This window comes from Coturnix japonica, chromosome 28, assembly GCF_001577835.2.
Source record: "Coturnix japonica isolate 7356 chromosome 28, Coturnix japonica 2.1, whole genome shotgun sequence".
NCBI classification, from domain to species: Eukaryota; Metazoa; Chordata; class Aves; order Galliformes; family Phasianidae; genus Coturnix; species Coturnix japonica.
The window spans coordinates 3919398-3934078 of NC_029543.1; the positions used below are offsets into that span (position 1 = coordinate 3919398).

The 14681-nt window shown below is 48.2% G+C and overlaps 2 protein-coding genes across 3 annotated transcripts; one reads left to right on the forward strand and one right to left on the reverse strand.

Annotated features, from left to right (window-relative positions):
- Positions 1-114: 114 nt before the first annotated feature.
- On the forward strand, positions 115-7169 carry TICAM1 (toll like receptor adaptor molecule 1). Of its 2 annotated transcripts, none has more exons than XM_015886215.2 (2): positions 115-422; positions 1226-7169. In XM_015886215.2, the coding sequence occupies exon 2, from the start codon at positions 1433-1435 to the stop codon at positions 3614-3616; it is 2184 nt and encodes a 727-aa protein (XP_015741701.1). In that variant the 5' UTR covers positions 115-422; positions 1226-1432; the 3' UTR covers positions 3617-7169. The 2 variants fall into 2 exon arrangements, with proteins under 2 accessions (XP_015741701.1, XP_015741702.1); XM_015886216.2 differs by having other exon boundaries at positions 115-284.
- Positions 6587-10716, reverse strand: FEM1A (fem-1 homolog A). Its single transcript, XM_015886220.2, has one exon. The coding sequence runs from the start codon at positions 10483-10485 to the stop codon at positions 8437-8439; it is 2049 nt and encodes a 682-aa protein (XP_015741706.1). The 5' UTR covers positions 10486-10716; the 3' UTR covers positions 6587-8436.
- Between the last annotated feature and the right edge of the window lie 3965 nt (positions 10717-14681).

Sequence of the window (14681 nt, forward strand, 5' to 3'; positions counted from 1 at the left end):
GGGGGCAGCCCGACGGGGAGCGGGAGGGGCGCTGCTTCCTGCCCCGGCTCCGCTCCCGTCCGGGCTCCGCTGAGCCCGCTCCGCCCCAGCCCTGCGGCCGATCCCCGCTCCGCTCCGCCCCGTAGTGTCGAGTTCCTCCGCTTCCTCGTGTGACAGGCGGCCCCGCCGGTCAGCAACGACCCCGGGCCCGGGAAAGCCCGGAGCGTTCCGCTGCAGACCCCGTCCGCGGCCTCGGGCCTGACCCCGAGCGGCTCCGCGGGGCGGCTGGCGCGGGAGCAGCGCAGGTAGGACCGCACACCCGGGGTACCGCGGCGGTGAGAAGCCGGGGCTGTGACGGGGCAGCGGTGCTCGTGGTGTGACTGCGTGAGCGCTGCGCATCGCGGCCCCACATCGGGGCAGAGAGCGGCAGCCGGAGGGGCACGGTGAGAGCCGCGAGGGGCTTGGGGATATTTGGGGCGTTTCGCTGAGTCACAAGGCGGAAGGGTATCAACGAGTTTCAAAGGTCTCCCTCTGCTCTTTCGATGTCCGGCCTTACTTTCCTGCCTTCCCGACTGTTTCGCTGAATCGGTTTTTCTTTGAAAGAGCCACTAACTTTCTCGGGTTCATCTTGAGCTCATTCATTATGCAATTAGAGATTTTTTTCTGAGTGCAAGAAACAATACTTTACCAAGTTGAGAGCTATTTGTAGACACCCCAGTTTCCTTTATATGCAGAACGCTGTTCCACCAGGCTGTGTGTGGAGCTGCAGGTCTGCTATTCAGTCTAACCCAGCTCAGCCAGCATTGAGTGCTGCGGCTTAGGAGAGACCAGGGATTAAATATGGAAGGAGATCACACCAATGTTCGCAGTGACATGAGACAGCCCAAGAGAAGATGTGTGGGTGTTCCTGGCCTCCCTGGAGATTTGAAAGGGCTTTATTTCCCAGCTGCCCACTGCAAAGAGCAGAAGAGCGGCTGGAGGGGCCTTGGAGGAGATGAGTGCCTGGCTTTACCCAAATACATGATTAATTTAGCAGTGACTTCAAAACAGTTGTCTATAATGTGAAATAAATGTGAAGAACTTACTCTTTGCTTAGTAACAGAGCTGTAATTATGTGTGTAGCGTGTCACATGCACTGGCATATCTGTAAGCAGTAAATGTGGGGAAGAAAAAAAATCAGAGTACTGAGAGCCAGGGAGCTCTGCCTCATTGTGTCTCAATGTGTTGTCCCATGTTTTTCTCATAGGTTCATTTGCTCCGTTCTTCAAGACAGAGATATCTTGCTTCTGAGACGAGTCCCTGAGCTGCAAAAAGCTTCTGCTTGCATGGTACAGGAATTACAACTGGGACACCACAGAGCACTGCAGGGAAATAAACCTTGAACCCAAATGCTGTAATATGCTCTTTCCCTTCATGCTGCTCCAATCCATCATCTTGGCCACCAGCTGATGAGATGGCACAGAATGCTGAGGTCCAGCCAAGCTTTGAGGATATTTTTAATATTCTGTCCCAGGTCCCAGCAGAAAAACTCCTTAGTCTCGAACAGAAACTGAAGTATTTGATGTCTGGGCCCAGCAGTAAATTACTGCAGGCCATGGTCCTGCTTACTCTGGGACAAGAAGCAGATGCACAAATTTGTCTGAATGCTCTGGGAGATAACCGGGCAGCCCTGTACATCATCCATCAGACCAAACTAGGCACCGCAGGAGTGCAGAAAGGCAGTGGTAATTCTCAGCACCCCCAGCTAGATGCAGGTGCCATGGAACTTCTGGCAGAGATCTACTTGCTGCTGGCAGGTGAAAAGCTGTGCAGCCACAAAGCTGTGGGCAAAGCTAAACAGGCTGCTAGCAGTGCCAGCAGGGATGCTCAGAGGGACACTCTCAATAGCATTGCAGTTGGAGATCAGGAAAGATGTATCAGCACTGTGGATTCAGATAGTGAGTTTCGGACACTGAGATCTGATGTGAGCACAGGATTTCTCGGTAAGACCAGCCCAAATACCATGGTGAAAAGTTCCCCAATGAAGATTAGAAACACCTCAGACCCTTCAGGCCCACAGACCTTGCGCTCCTCAAGGATCTCAGATTCTTTCACTAGTCTCCTGATCAGTCAATCACCAACAGCTATTTTTCACATGCCAGCTCCTTCCTGTGAGTCCAGTCGGCTGTGTGAAGAGAGCACCAGCGATGCTGGACACCCTGATGGAGAGAAACAGAGCCACAGCCTGCAGGAAGCAGGCAGAGCCAGCAGCCCCAGCAGCCGTTCCAGGCAGGATACAAATCCCCAAGTCCCCCATCTGGGGAAGGCACTGCAGGTCAACTCCTGTTGTCCATCTCTCCCTATTGTTGAAACACAGCTGCCCACACTGGGTGCTGTGGGTCAACCTGTTGAGAGTAATGATATTTCCAGCACAGTGATAGCAGAACCTCAGGTACCAAAAGCAAGCAGAGAACAAAAGGAAAAATTATCTACAGATCTTCCCTATTCAAGAACGACAATAAATATTGGTCCTGCCTGCATACCCATAGAAGACTCCTACATTCCAGCAGGCATTTCCAACTCTGTACCTGCTTCCACTTCAGTTTTTCCCTTTCCTCCTCAAACCTATTTCACTTCAACCATTACCCCTGCTCCTCCGAGTGTTCCTTACAACATACCATTCCCCTCCCCTCCCTCTTCAACTGGCCCTCATTCTTTAAAAACTGTGGAAGCAGCATTGGCACCAAAGCCCAATGGTGAAGGGAAAAAGTTCTTCACTTTTGTTATTCTACATGCTTTGGAAGATGAGCGTATTGCCTGTCGCATCAAGGACCTGCTGGAGAACATGGGGGTTCCCAACGGTGCCACATTCTGCGAGGACTTCCTCGTTGCAGGACACAACCAGCTGACTTGCTTTCAGGATGCTATGGAAAACTCTGCTTTCCTCATCCTTCTGCTGACCAAGAACTTCCTGTGTAACCAGTGTATGTTCCAAACAAACTCAGCTCTGATGGAGTCCATCCAGCGACCTTCCAAGCACAACTCTGTCATTCCTTTTGTACCTAAGGAGAATCCACTGAAGCGGAGTCAGATTCCCAGCATGCTCAGTGTGCTGGTGGCCTTGGATGAGAACTCTCCTGTTTTTGCCAGGACAGTGCAGAACACCTTTACCCCTGAGAAGATCAATGAAAGGAAGGCCATGTGGTGCCAAATTCAGCAAGTCCAAGAGCAGAAAAGGAAACTAGAACTATTTCAGGATCACTACCAAACACTGCAGAATTTAGGGGCCCTTGGCTCTTTCCCCCACACATCTCCATCAGCAATGCAGCTGAGTCAGTTAAGCCTAGAGCAACTGCTAAAACAGTGGCAGCCTCTCCAGTCATCCCAACAGTGCCATCCCCCAGTGTCTGTCTCTGCTGCCACACACCCACTTCCCCAGGCTGGTCATCCCACATCTGCTCCACTGGGTCCCTCTCCTTCCCAACCACTTAATCTCCCATCAGGGCAGAACTACACAACTACAGATCCAGGAGGTGCTCGTTCCATCATCATTAAACATGCTCAAATGGTTCAGATTGGGAACTATAACACAATGCATGTGGAAACTGCTGCATCAGGTTCACAGGACAGTAAGGAAGAATCCAGGGAGAATGCTTAATCAGAGATGCAGAAAGTCAGACAGAGAAACTCACTCTTCATTTCAAACCCTAGATTATAGAGATTCTGCTGGAAATGGGTCTATTCTGATTTCACCGGGGCCTAATAGCCTCTGTTTCTTGGAGCACATGAGAAAACTGCCTTCTTTTACAAAGAGGCTGTCATTTCCCAAGACTGCTATCCATTTTCTATTTTTCCTTCAACTGAGAAAAGAGTTTTCTTGATTTTCTGAGGATTAACTGAAAGGTTTTATAAATAAATGTTAATTAATTTATATTTGCATTTCTCCAGTTGTTTCCTGTAAAATCAGAAAAGGGACAGCTGGGGATATCTGTATGTCTGCGCCTCTTAAGTGGACGGGGCTGGGAGATGGCACATCTGGATTATGTTTCATAGTATGCTGCCCAGTCATTTGAGGGAAAATCTTCAGAGGACTCTTTGAGGAATCACTGTGGCCTGCTGTGAAGGTGCTCTGCACTACAAGGTCACACATTCTTCTTCTGGCTGCCCTCTTTGCTTATGTTTGTAATGTGGCGTGTTCATACTAGTGCCTATTTGTATGTATGGCACGCTCCCCTTGCTGCTGTGCAGCACCATTTCCCTCAGCCTCACATCACACCTGTGAAAATTCATGAAACTTGCTTCAAAAACTTCCTAGAGGCCTGCAGCCTCTCAGTTCTCCACTGAAAATGCAGAGACAAGCCTTGTGTTTGTGAAACAGAATTCCTGTGTGCACATAGAGTCATGGTTTAAGGAAAACACTTTTGTTTTTAAGAAAACTGTTAAAGGACCAAGATTATACATCTGGTATGAGGCTAAACAAGAACTTTATGGTAAAGCTGAGCTTTGGGGAAAACAAAAACAAAAAAACAAAGGAAGGATGGAAAGGGGGAAATCTTTGAGAAAGTCTTAAGAAAGCAGAAGCTGTGGGTTCTCTCTTATATGTTTTTAAAAGTATTTTAAAAGATAGGATTAGGCCCTGCTATACTGGCTGTTATACAGAGAAATATGCTTTACTGAGATTATTCTATGTGTGTTACCACCTTTGAGGGAAAAGTTTGACTCAAAACCAGAAGTGTGGAGCAGAGCATTACAAGAGTGTGGAGAAAGGCCAGTGATGTGGGATATGTTCTACAGTGGCTCTATGAGGCAGACCTTTACTAGGCTTTTAGCACAAGGATGGCACCTGAAGCAAAATGCCAACATGCTTGCTCAGCCTGATGAGTGTTGTCATGGCCATATGCCTGTTCCGTCAGCAGGGGTCAGACCAAAGCCACCAGGCATCTAGAAACTGCTCCCTCTGCCAAGCGGAGCCAAAGCAACAGCAGCAGACTCTAAAACCTACTGGCACTGCTCCAGGGTTTGCAAGCTGTAGGGCAGCTCACCCTACTCCTCACCCTTGGAAGAACCAGAGAGCTCCCAAGTGCTCATTAAAGACAGCTATCAGGGCCAGTGATACAGGGGAGGTGACTGTACAGGGGAGGTGACTCCCATTCCTGGTATTTCTGCTGATATTTCTGTGCTCATGTCACTCTGAATACTTGCCCTGGTATATTTCAAATCAAGAGAAGCCAGCACTGTCTGGAAGCCAACAAGCAGGACTACTACAGGCCATCCTGACCATGTACTATTCAAGCATTGTGCCCAAAGGGTCATAGGTCCTTTCCTCATGAGTCCATTCATAGAATGCCTCTCTGCCTCCCTCCCTTGACCTCAAGGGAGGCTTAGCTCCTCCTGGGCTTCCCTGGCTAAGACCTAGTGCAAGACAAAGGGACTTGGACAAATCAAAGCCCTCTGTGTCCTGCTTAAGAGCTGCCATCAGCTGGCTTCCAGCTTTGAAACACTTTGGCTTTTATTTCTCACACTGACCCAATAATAATGGATTAAGTCATTTATGCTTTACAGAGCCTGTTGGAAATCTCTTGGTGATTGCATTCTTCCTAAAGAAGGTCCTCTTCTCTACATCACCTTTGTTAGAATAGGTGTTGCATTACTGCATTACTGTCACACTGCAGTTGTGCAGCCACCAGGGCAGCCCCTCCTCTCTGGAGAAAGCATATGCATCACTTTTACTCCATTTATTACGCTTTCTGTAAAAAAACACTCTGCAAAACTGGTCAGTTGGAAGCTGCTCTAGTTTGTAAACAACCTTAACAGTCACAAGTTTGCTTGGAGTAGAGGAACAGAAAGTCACAGCAGCAGGCAGTACAATACTCTGCCGGGTGTTTTTAAGCTTACTGTGCACTAACTACCAAGCGACTCAAAAAGTGTGACTGCCATGTAACAGGCAAAGCCCTATTCCAACTGCAGCACCAGGTTCACTCAGCCCACATCTTTAGGGCTGTCTTTGCCTTGCTCACCATGGAAAGGAAGTTTGTCACCAAAGCTTTCTCTTTCACCAAGAGAATGTACATGTGCTTGTGACTCTGATTTTTCCCCAGTTTCTCAGTGAAGCTGAGAAATGCTCAAGCTACTGAGAATTATTTTTGAGGAACCATCAGCGAAGGGAAAAACTTTCAAATATTTTATCCATCTTTTCCTGTCCTGCCCAGGGAAAGCTAGGCATTTTTGAAATCCAAATCCTTCTTGTGAAACTAACTCCAGTAACTTTAATTCTTCTGTCTTGCTTTTCACCTCCCACTGATAAGCTCTGGGGCGTAAAAGAGCTGCACTGCACCCCTCTTCCTTGTCCTGACTGCGTATAAGGCAGGTAATATCTGAATCAAGAGAGTAGCATCCTTTCCCACTTCATTTAAATCAAAAGACAAAGCAAAGTATATAAAGGTATGTCATTCAAGTATCAGCATTGCTCTTTCTCAGGGGAAATGTTTGCATCTGTAGTGCAGATTAACTCTTCCCACAAGTAAATTCAGATGAAATGAAACAGAATAACCATATTCACAAGTGTATCATTGCTAGGAAACAAGCAAGAGTTGAAAACAGAGGCTTACCAGCAAAAAGTCCAAGGCACTTACATTCTAGCAGCCATTTTTTTGTTTTATTATTTAAAGTTAAGAGCACTCATCAGCTCACAAATTAACAAATTCCATTCCTGCAGTCTAGATCAATTTTCAGCCAAAATGAGGGAAAAAAAATGCAGCAAAACTACATCTGAACTTTACATCTCAGTAAAAGTTAGAACTCCTTTCTCTATAAATAGAAGTTATAGTTAACACTGCAACAATGTAACGGCAGATCTCTAGTATCTTTAAGGGGCAGAGAGCATTGGATTATTGAGGTTTATGGATATGCTGGCTAATAAATACACATAGAGAAGCTTCAGAAGCATATAGTGCATGACTGTCTACCAGGGTTCTGTACTCCCAGTCTTGACATTTCTCAAAGCTGAGGCAGCCGCTTCACCCTCAACTGTGCTTTCCATTCTGCCCAGGCCGAAAAAAGAGCCAGAGGGTGCCAAAGCCCAGGCCCTGCTCCTGCAAGAAGATCATCTGCTGGAACAGCATCATGTTTACCAAGAAAGGTTCTGCGAATGGAGGCAAACACATACCCCAAGACTACAAATTCAGAGAGGAAAAAAAAAAAAAAAAAAAAAAGTTGCATGCAGATTCTAATTAGAGAAATCAGCTTGCCTAACAGTAGCCAGATGAGATTTCAAATTCTATTATCGATGTAGCACCATCCTCAATGAATAAACAGAAAGAATCAGAAGCCAAATCTATTTCATGTACATCTTCAAAATGGGACACTTACAGATCCCCTTGGGTTGATACCAATAATCTCAGAAGGCACCTTTAACTTACATCTCTTTCTTCTTCCTTCTTCTTTCATACAAACATGCCACACTCACTGGCTAAATTTAAAAACCCTGTGCACCACCCACACTGTAAGTACTTCCCATCCTAAAAGGGTTTGCCAGAATGCATCTTCAGAGACAGCTCAATGTGAACACCTGCTGAGCTCTGGAGCTGAAGGACCCCATTTGGGGAAGGGAGTTAATATGTGCAGAATGGGCAAGGCAAAAGCTTGAACTTCACATTAGCATTCTGTTTCTGAGGTTAGAGGTTTTCTTCTCCATTCATATCAATATCTACTAATGAAACTGTAACCAGAACTGACCTTACTATATCTTACTGGATTGAAGTAGTCTTGCAGCATAGATAGGGCCTGGCTCTAAAAGAGAAAAAATAACCCATGTTTATGCACAATCATTGAAATCTCAGGCCTTTAACATCACTTCCTACACGGCCAACTAAAGAAAAACAACAACAAAAAAAAATCAGCATACCCAGCCCTACTGTCATGCAAAGCAACTACCTCAGCAGAGAATAAGCCACTTTGCCATTAGACCAGTACTGTATCAAGTCTGAGGAGGGGGGCAGGGAAATAACTGGCTGGAAAATAATTTATTCCCCTCTTGCATTCCTAACTGTTCAGTATTTGGGATGGAAAAAGCTAGAGTGCATATGTGACATGTAGCTGCTCCAAAGCTTAATGCTGTGTTAATTCAGCACTAATGGGAAAGGCAGCAGTTCCCAGGGATCTCCATTTTCCTTCCTCCTCAGGAAAAGATGGTTTGTATGTGAAAGGGCAGGGGTTGCAGCCTTCTCTGGATACAGTGCTCTACAGAGATAACTACTACCTGAAGGTGGCAATGAAAGACAGCCATGAGCTTTTGAGCCTTCTCTTCCCATACCCCCACACACGCCAGCTTGACCATGACAGGTAAGGATAAAGCTTGCAGCCCATCTCAGCACAACAGCCTTTGACACCTAGACAAAGATGGCCTGAGATTTCAGGCTGCGCTACCTCCTGGGGGCAAAATAAGTGCCAGGAAAGGCTTGGGAGTTCAGCTCTCCCACTCTAGTGTAGTTCAATGAAGGCTTCCAGCTCCTCAGGGATGAAGCCCTTGTAGGGAATCTTGTGCTTGTCCAGAGCACGAGCAGCAAGGCACTGGAGGGTGATGTAATTGAAAGGCTGCATCATGCTCTTGGTGAGCAGCTTCTCATCCAATAGCTCATAAGCGGTCTGCTTGAAGGCATTGGTGGCATCCATATGGGCTCCAGCCTCCATCAGGGCACTCATGATCAGTGGGCAGTTATTGCGAGCAGCAACATGCAGCGGGGTATTGTTGTCATAGTCACGGCTGTCTGGGTCAGCCCCACACTCCAGAAGCAAGTTAACAACATGGAGTGATGGGAACTTGCCCACTGGGTAGCGTCCCACTGTTGTGGTATCTTTGTCCACAGCCATATGCAAAGGAGTAAAGCCATTCTTGGCTCGAGGGTTGCACTTCAGCAGGCGGTAGATAGTTTGGCGCTTCTGGTGCTCCTGCTCTGGGGTGCACTCCACCTTCTCCAGCAGGAAGACCAGGTGGAGAATAATGGCCAGTGTCTTGGTGAACTGTGCTGAGTCAACTACAGGATCCTTGCCATGCATAAGTGCTCTCTCTACCTCCCGGACACCTTTGCTCAGTACTCCCATAAGATCAGAGAAGCCCAGATGAGTAGCTAAAGTGCCTTTGGAGCGGTCCTGAAGCACATAAGAGAAAAGCTCAGCAAAGGAAAGGAAACTACTGGCAGTCATAGGGCTGAGAGGCTCCAGGTTGCCTTGCTGCATGTCAAGAGCATACTTCCAGAGGTTAATACAGCGTTCAAAATTGCCTGAGTCAGCATAGACGGCTCCTCGATAGCGGATGTAATAGGAAGTGTCTGGGTGTGAAGGACCCAAGATGCGCTCCCTAATGAGCAGTGCCTGCATGCGCATCTCATCTGGATCAGTGATCAAGGCTTCTAGCTCTTCCAGTGAACTTACTTCTCGTGAATAGTCGTATGCCAGCACCAGCTGCCGTGGTTCGGGTTTAGGCAGGTACTGCCCACCCTCATATCGAAGCTCCATTGCCCTTCGCCAATACTTGTGGGCCCCCAAAAGGTCACGTTTCTTATCCACAAATGTGGCACCTAGCAACTCCAGTGCTTCCACAGCAGCTTCTCGAGTGCAGAACACATTAGGAACCTGCTGGTCATCCTGAGTGGAAGCTGAGGCAGAACATCTCTCATGCTGCTCTTTGTTACAGCCCTCACAAGTTTTCTGACCAGCACTGCAGCACCTCTGATGGCTTCCACCCAAAGCAAAGGTATCATTTTGGTTCCCTGCAACATCCTCTTCCTCCTGCTGCAGTCCTCCCTGGATGAGATACTCTACAATATTGGTGTGCCCGGTGACGCTGGCAGCCAGCAGAGGAGTCATGCCATAGCCATCTTTCTCCATGCGGGCTTTGGAGCGGAGCAGAAGCTGCAGGATCTCCAGGCTGCCTGACTCTGCACAGTCATGCAGGGCTGTGTTCCCCTTCACACTCCGGCGGTTGACATCAGCCCCTTTCTCCAGCAAGTAACGTGCAATCTCCCGGTGCCCTTTGTAGCAAGAAATCATCAAACAAGTGTGTCCATGCCGGTTTGCTACCTCCAAGTCAGCCCCTCGCTCTCCAACCAAGTAGCGCACGATCTCCAGGTGCCCATCAAAGCAGGCAGCCCTCAGCGGCGTGGAGTTGGTCAGCGTGGTCTGGTTCACTGAGGCACCGTGATCCAAGAGGCTGCGCACCACCCCCAGGTGCCCAGCAGCAGATGCAGCCCACAGCGGCGGGGCCCCCTCGATGGTTTCTCCATCGAAGTTGACAGATCCACCCTCTTCCACACGGGCCCCACAGTGATCCAGGAGGTACTCCACCACTTCCAGGTGTCCGTGGCGGGCAGCGATCAGCAGCGGAGTGCTCCCACCCCCGGGGCCGTCACCTCCACCAGGCCCTGCTGTCAGCGCCTCCAGCTCCTCCCTGCTGCGGCTGCCCAGCAGTTTCTGTAGCAGCTTTAGCTTCCCATCGCGGGCCGCGTTATACACAGCCGTGCGCAGGTCCATGGCGACGGAGGCCGAGGTGAACGCGTCGGCAGCCTCCTGGCCATGGACCGGTTCCGCCCCCACGGACCTAGATCGGCCCCGGGGCGGGGGACGGGTGAGGGCGGCCCCCGGTGGGGAGGAACCCTACGGGAGCGGAGACATTCGGCGAGACAACCCTTACCCGGCGGCGGCAACCTTCACTCTCTTCGCACAGTTGCCATCTTAGGTTGGAACGCGAAACAAAATGGCGGCCGAACGGCTCCGGGGACGGGGCTGGAGAGGGCTGATGGGAAACGTAGTCCCGCGCCCGGCCGGCAACGCAAGAGCTGCTCCGTAGGGACTCTGTTTCCCGGCGTCCAGGGGGAACGGAGCCGCCACCGCCTGCGCCGAGACTCCGTGCGGGCGCTGTGTGAAATGATTCCAGCTGCGGACGGAGCGCGGCCCCTCCTGAGGATTCCGGCAGCGCCGAGGCCGCGTTACCCAGAGAACCCCGCGCCACATCAGCGCAGGGGATTCTGGGGGGAGGGAGAGGTTGGTGGTGCGGGGCTGCGGGGGCTGCTGGGAGGCGGCTGAGGTCATCGTTGTGGTGTCTGTCAGAATAGCCGAGCTGCTCCGCTCTGCCCCCAGCACAGGACACGGTGTACAGCTTGATTTGTGCCCAAACGGCGACGCAGAGTGAGGCACAAATATTTAAGGCCATAAACACCCTGGTTTAGGTTAGTAAAGCTTGGGTTACCGGGGCCTATTTTTAGGGCATAAGCCAAATTTAAGTTGCTCAAGTCTTTATATGGGGAATTGGCACCAGGTTTCTCCTGTTGTGTTTTATTTATAGCGTTTTCCTTTCCAGGGAAATAAGATTAGCCTCGTTATTTCTATTACTGTTACTTGGTCTATCGTTGTTATTCAGTCCATCCATCCTTCCACCCATTTAGCTCTTGTCTGGAATTACCTAGGATTATCCTGCTAATGCATGTTGCCTTCACACAGAACATCGTTTTTTGTTGCTTAGAAACTGCTTTTGCATAACAGACAGCGTGGGCCTAATTTTCACTTCAGCAGCTGTTAAAGTCAATGGGAGCAGCAGGTGCTCAGTGCTCCTGACAGCCGGAGCCAAAGTGTCTATGAAAGAATTCCCTCGCAAAGTTGGGCTGCATGCGTGTGCGTCCTCTGTGCAAGCAATGTGCTTGGGGACAGAGCAGCTTCAAAGTGAAAAGAAAACAAGCAAAGGTTGTTGGGTGTGCAAGTGCTGCACGAGGACAGGAGAAGTGGCTATGTGCACTGGAATATTTGCTGTTTGACTATTCTCATGTTGCCTCTGCAAATCCACACTTGTGTTCACAAGCTAAAAATTGCGTTCACCTGTGTAAATAGTAGTCAGCAATTAATTTGGACACAAGTGGTGCATTTTAATATTCATGAGAGGCTTCATGTGTGTGGCTGCATGCACCAGCTGACTAGAGAACCACAGAACTGCTCAGGTAGGAAAAGACCTTAAAAATCGTAAAGTCCACCTACAACCTAACCATACTACCCTAACTCTAACAACCCTCTACTAAATCGTGTCCCTGAGCACCACATCCAAACAGTTTTTATACACATCCAGGGATGGTGACTCAACCACCTCCTTGGGGAGTCTGTTCCAGTGCTTAACAACCCCTTCTGTAAAGAAGTTTTTCCTGATATTCAACCTAAACCTCCCCTGGTGCAACTTGAGGCCATTTCCCCTTGTCCTGTCACCTGTCACCAGTGAGAAGAAACCAGCCTCACTCTCACTGCAATCACCTTTCAGATACTGGAAGAGAGCAATAAGGTCTCCCCTCAGCCTCTTTTTCCCCAAACTACGCAAACCCAGTTCCTTCAGTCTCTCTTCATTGGCCATATTCTTCAAGCCCTTCACAAGCCTTGTACTCTTCTTTGGACCTGCTGTCCTTTCTGCACTGAGGTGCCTAAAACTGAACACAGTACTCAAGGTGAAGCCTCACCAGTGCTGAGTACCGGGACAGGATGACTTCCCTAGTCCTGCTCAGCACATCATTCCTGATCTAAGCCAGGATGCCGTTGGCCTTCTTGTACACCTGGGCACTCTCCTGGCTCACATTCAGCCAACTGTTAGCCAGTACACCAAGGTCCATTTCCACCAGGCAGCTTTCCAGCCACTTCTCCCCAAGCCAGTAGGGTTGCCTGCAGTTGTGACCAAAAAGCAGAACCCAACACTGCCCTGCTGAAACTCATACAGTTTAATGTGGCCCATTGATTCAGTCTGGGTCCCTCTGTAGTGCCTTTCTCCCCTCTGGCAGACCTACGCTCCCTCCCCTTCAATTGCACAGCTGAAAATGTGAACAGAACATGTACGTGCTTGGCTGCGATGTGTACACAGGTCTGTATCCCTGCTGCTGAGCATCTGTGTGTGAAAGCTGCTGTTTGTGCAGCAGGTCAAGGCACAGACACAGGCGGTGTGACACTTCCTCTCCCTGCAATCTCTTTGTGTTGCTATGGTGATCAGATGCACTCACACTTATCTGAGGTATCTATTAAATAAAGCTTCCTATTCATTTTCCCTCCTTACAATGCATGTGGAATTCACTGTAACACTACGTAAGCTAAAAAGCTTACTGGAGCCTTCCTTCAGTTCCCGGGTAGCTGTCAGAAGCATCACAAGACAGAAGTACAGCTGATTAAAATGTTTTGGATTTTTTTTCCCATCAATAAAGAAAATGCTTAGTAAAGATTGGAAGCACGGGTATGAAATAGATGAGCCATGTACACCCTTGATCTAGCTGTGAGTGGATTATCTGGTCTGAGAGGTCACAGAACATGTTGGTGGCCGTGTTACATCAACTTGTCTTGCACTGATGTGCTGTAGTGGGGCAGGATTTGGGCTGGATGAGAGGCAGAAACTGAGGCATTCTGATCAATTTCCCTTGTCACATTGGTTCTCCTGTTTTGTTTGACTTCTTTTATAGAAGTCACCACCAAAACAATGTCAAACCAGGTCACTCCCAGGATGCCTGAAGACATCACCCATAGATGGATACTGTCTCCTGCATTAGACTGCCATCAGATGAGCAGCTTCCACTGATACAACACAGGAATAGAAGAGATCTGCCAGCATGTAACATCCCATCTAGCACTGTGAGCTAGTTGTGCATATGGGTGAGCAGGTCTGTCACATGGGGTGGTTCCTGAATCCTCATGAGGAACAGTCACTACTCCTTATCACAGAATCTGCCAGGAAACCTTCACAGGCTCCTAAAGCCATTTGGGACTGACCACCTAGCATTGAACTGAAGGACTGGAAGGTATCGCATTCCTCATCTACAGAGTATGTCCTCCACGTGGCACTGGAGACTCCATGATTTTGGCTTTGTAGGGTAGTGCAGATAAAGCCCCAGCCACTGATCTAAGAGTATAGAGGGAACTTAAATACCCATCAGAGGAAAAGAAGATGACATGAGACATTCTGATGGGGCTGCCAGACTGTGTGGCAGGAGGTTATTTATTTTTATTTATTTATTTATTTTGAAACTGCCATTTCATATTCCCTTTCAGACAAGCTGAATTATATAGTACTGGCTGCTGAAGGAGTAGCATTTTTTTTTTTTTCCCAGAGAAATAATGACATGGTACTTGTCTTTAAAAAAAAGCAAATGAATGGATCACTAAAGTGTTGGGCAGAAACTTTGGAAATATAGGCTGAGACCCCACCTTCGCTAGAAACTCTTTTTCTGATCACAGGCTGGTCATTTAATCTTCCAATGTCTTATTTCCCTGCCTGTAACAAGGGAATCTATCTGTCTTGCTTTCTAAATCCTTAAACTCTGAGTTTACAGGTTGCATCTTCTCTGCTTATAGAGCAACCAAAATCAGAGTTTCAATTCTTTATAAGGTATTTGCAGCAACCATAATATACAAAGTAGATAATAATAAAAGAGCTTGGCTACATGACATGGAACACAGTTTTAGCATGAAAGGATGGAATGTTCCTCATCTACTATTTCACATCTCTTTCCTCAAAATGTGGATAAATTTGGATCTGCACTCACTTATAAGCACTTCAGGAGTTAGGTTTGTGCTGATTTACTGAATCCCTAATTACTTCCGGAACTGTGAATGGATAACTTGGATTCCTGCAAAATTTTCTGTTAACGTCTTTGTGCTTAGTCTGTCATTATACTGAGGGCTAACAGCAGACTGGGTTGAGATCCTTATTTTTTCTA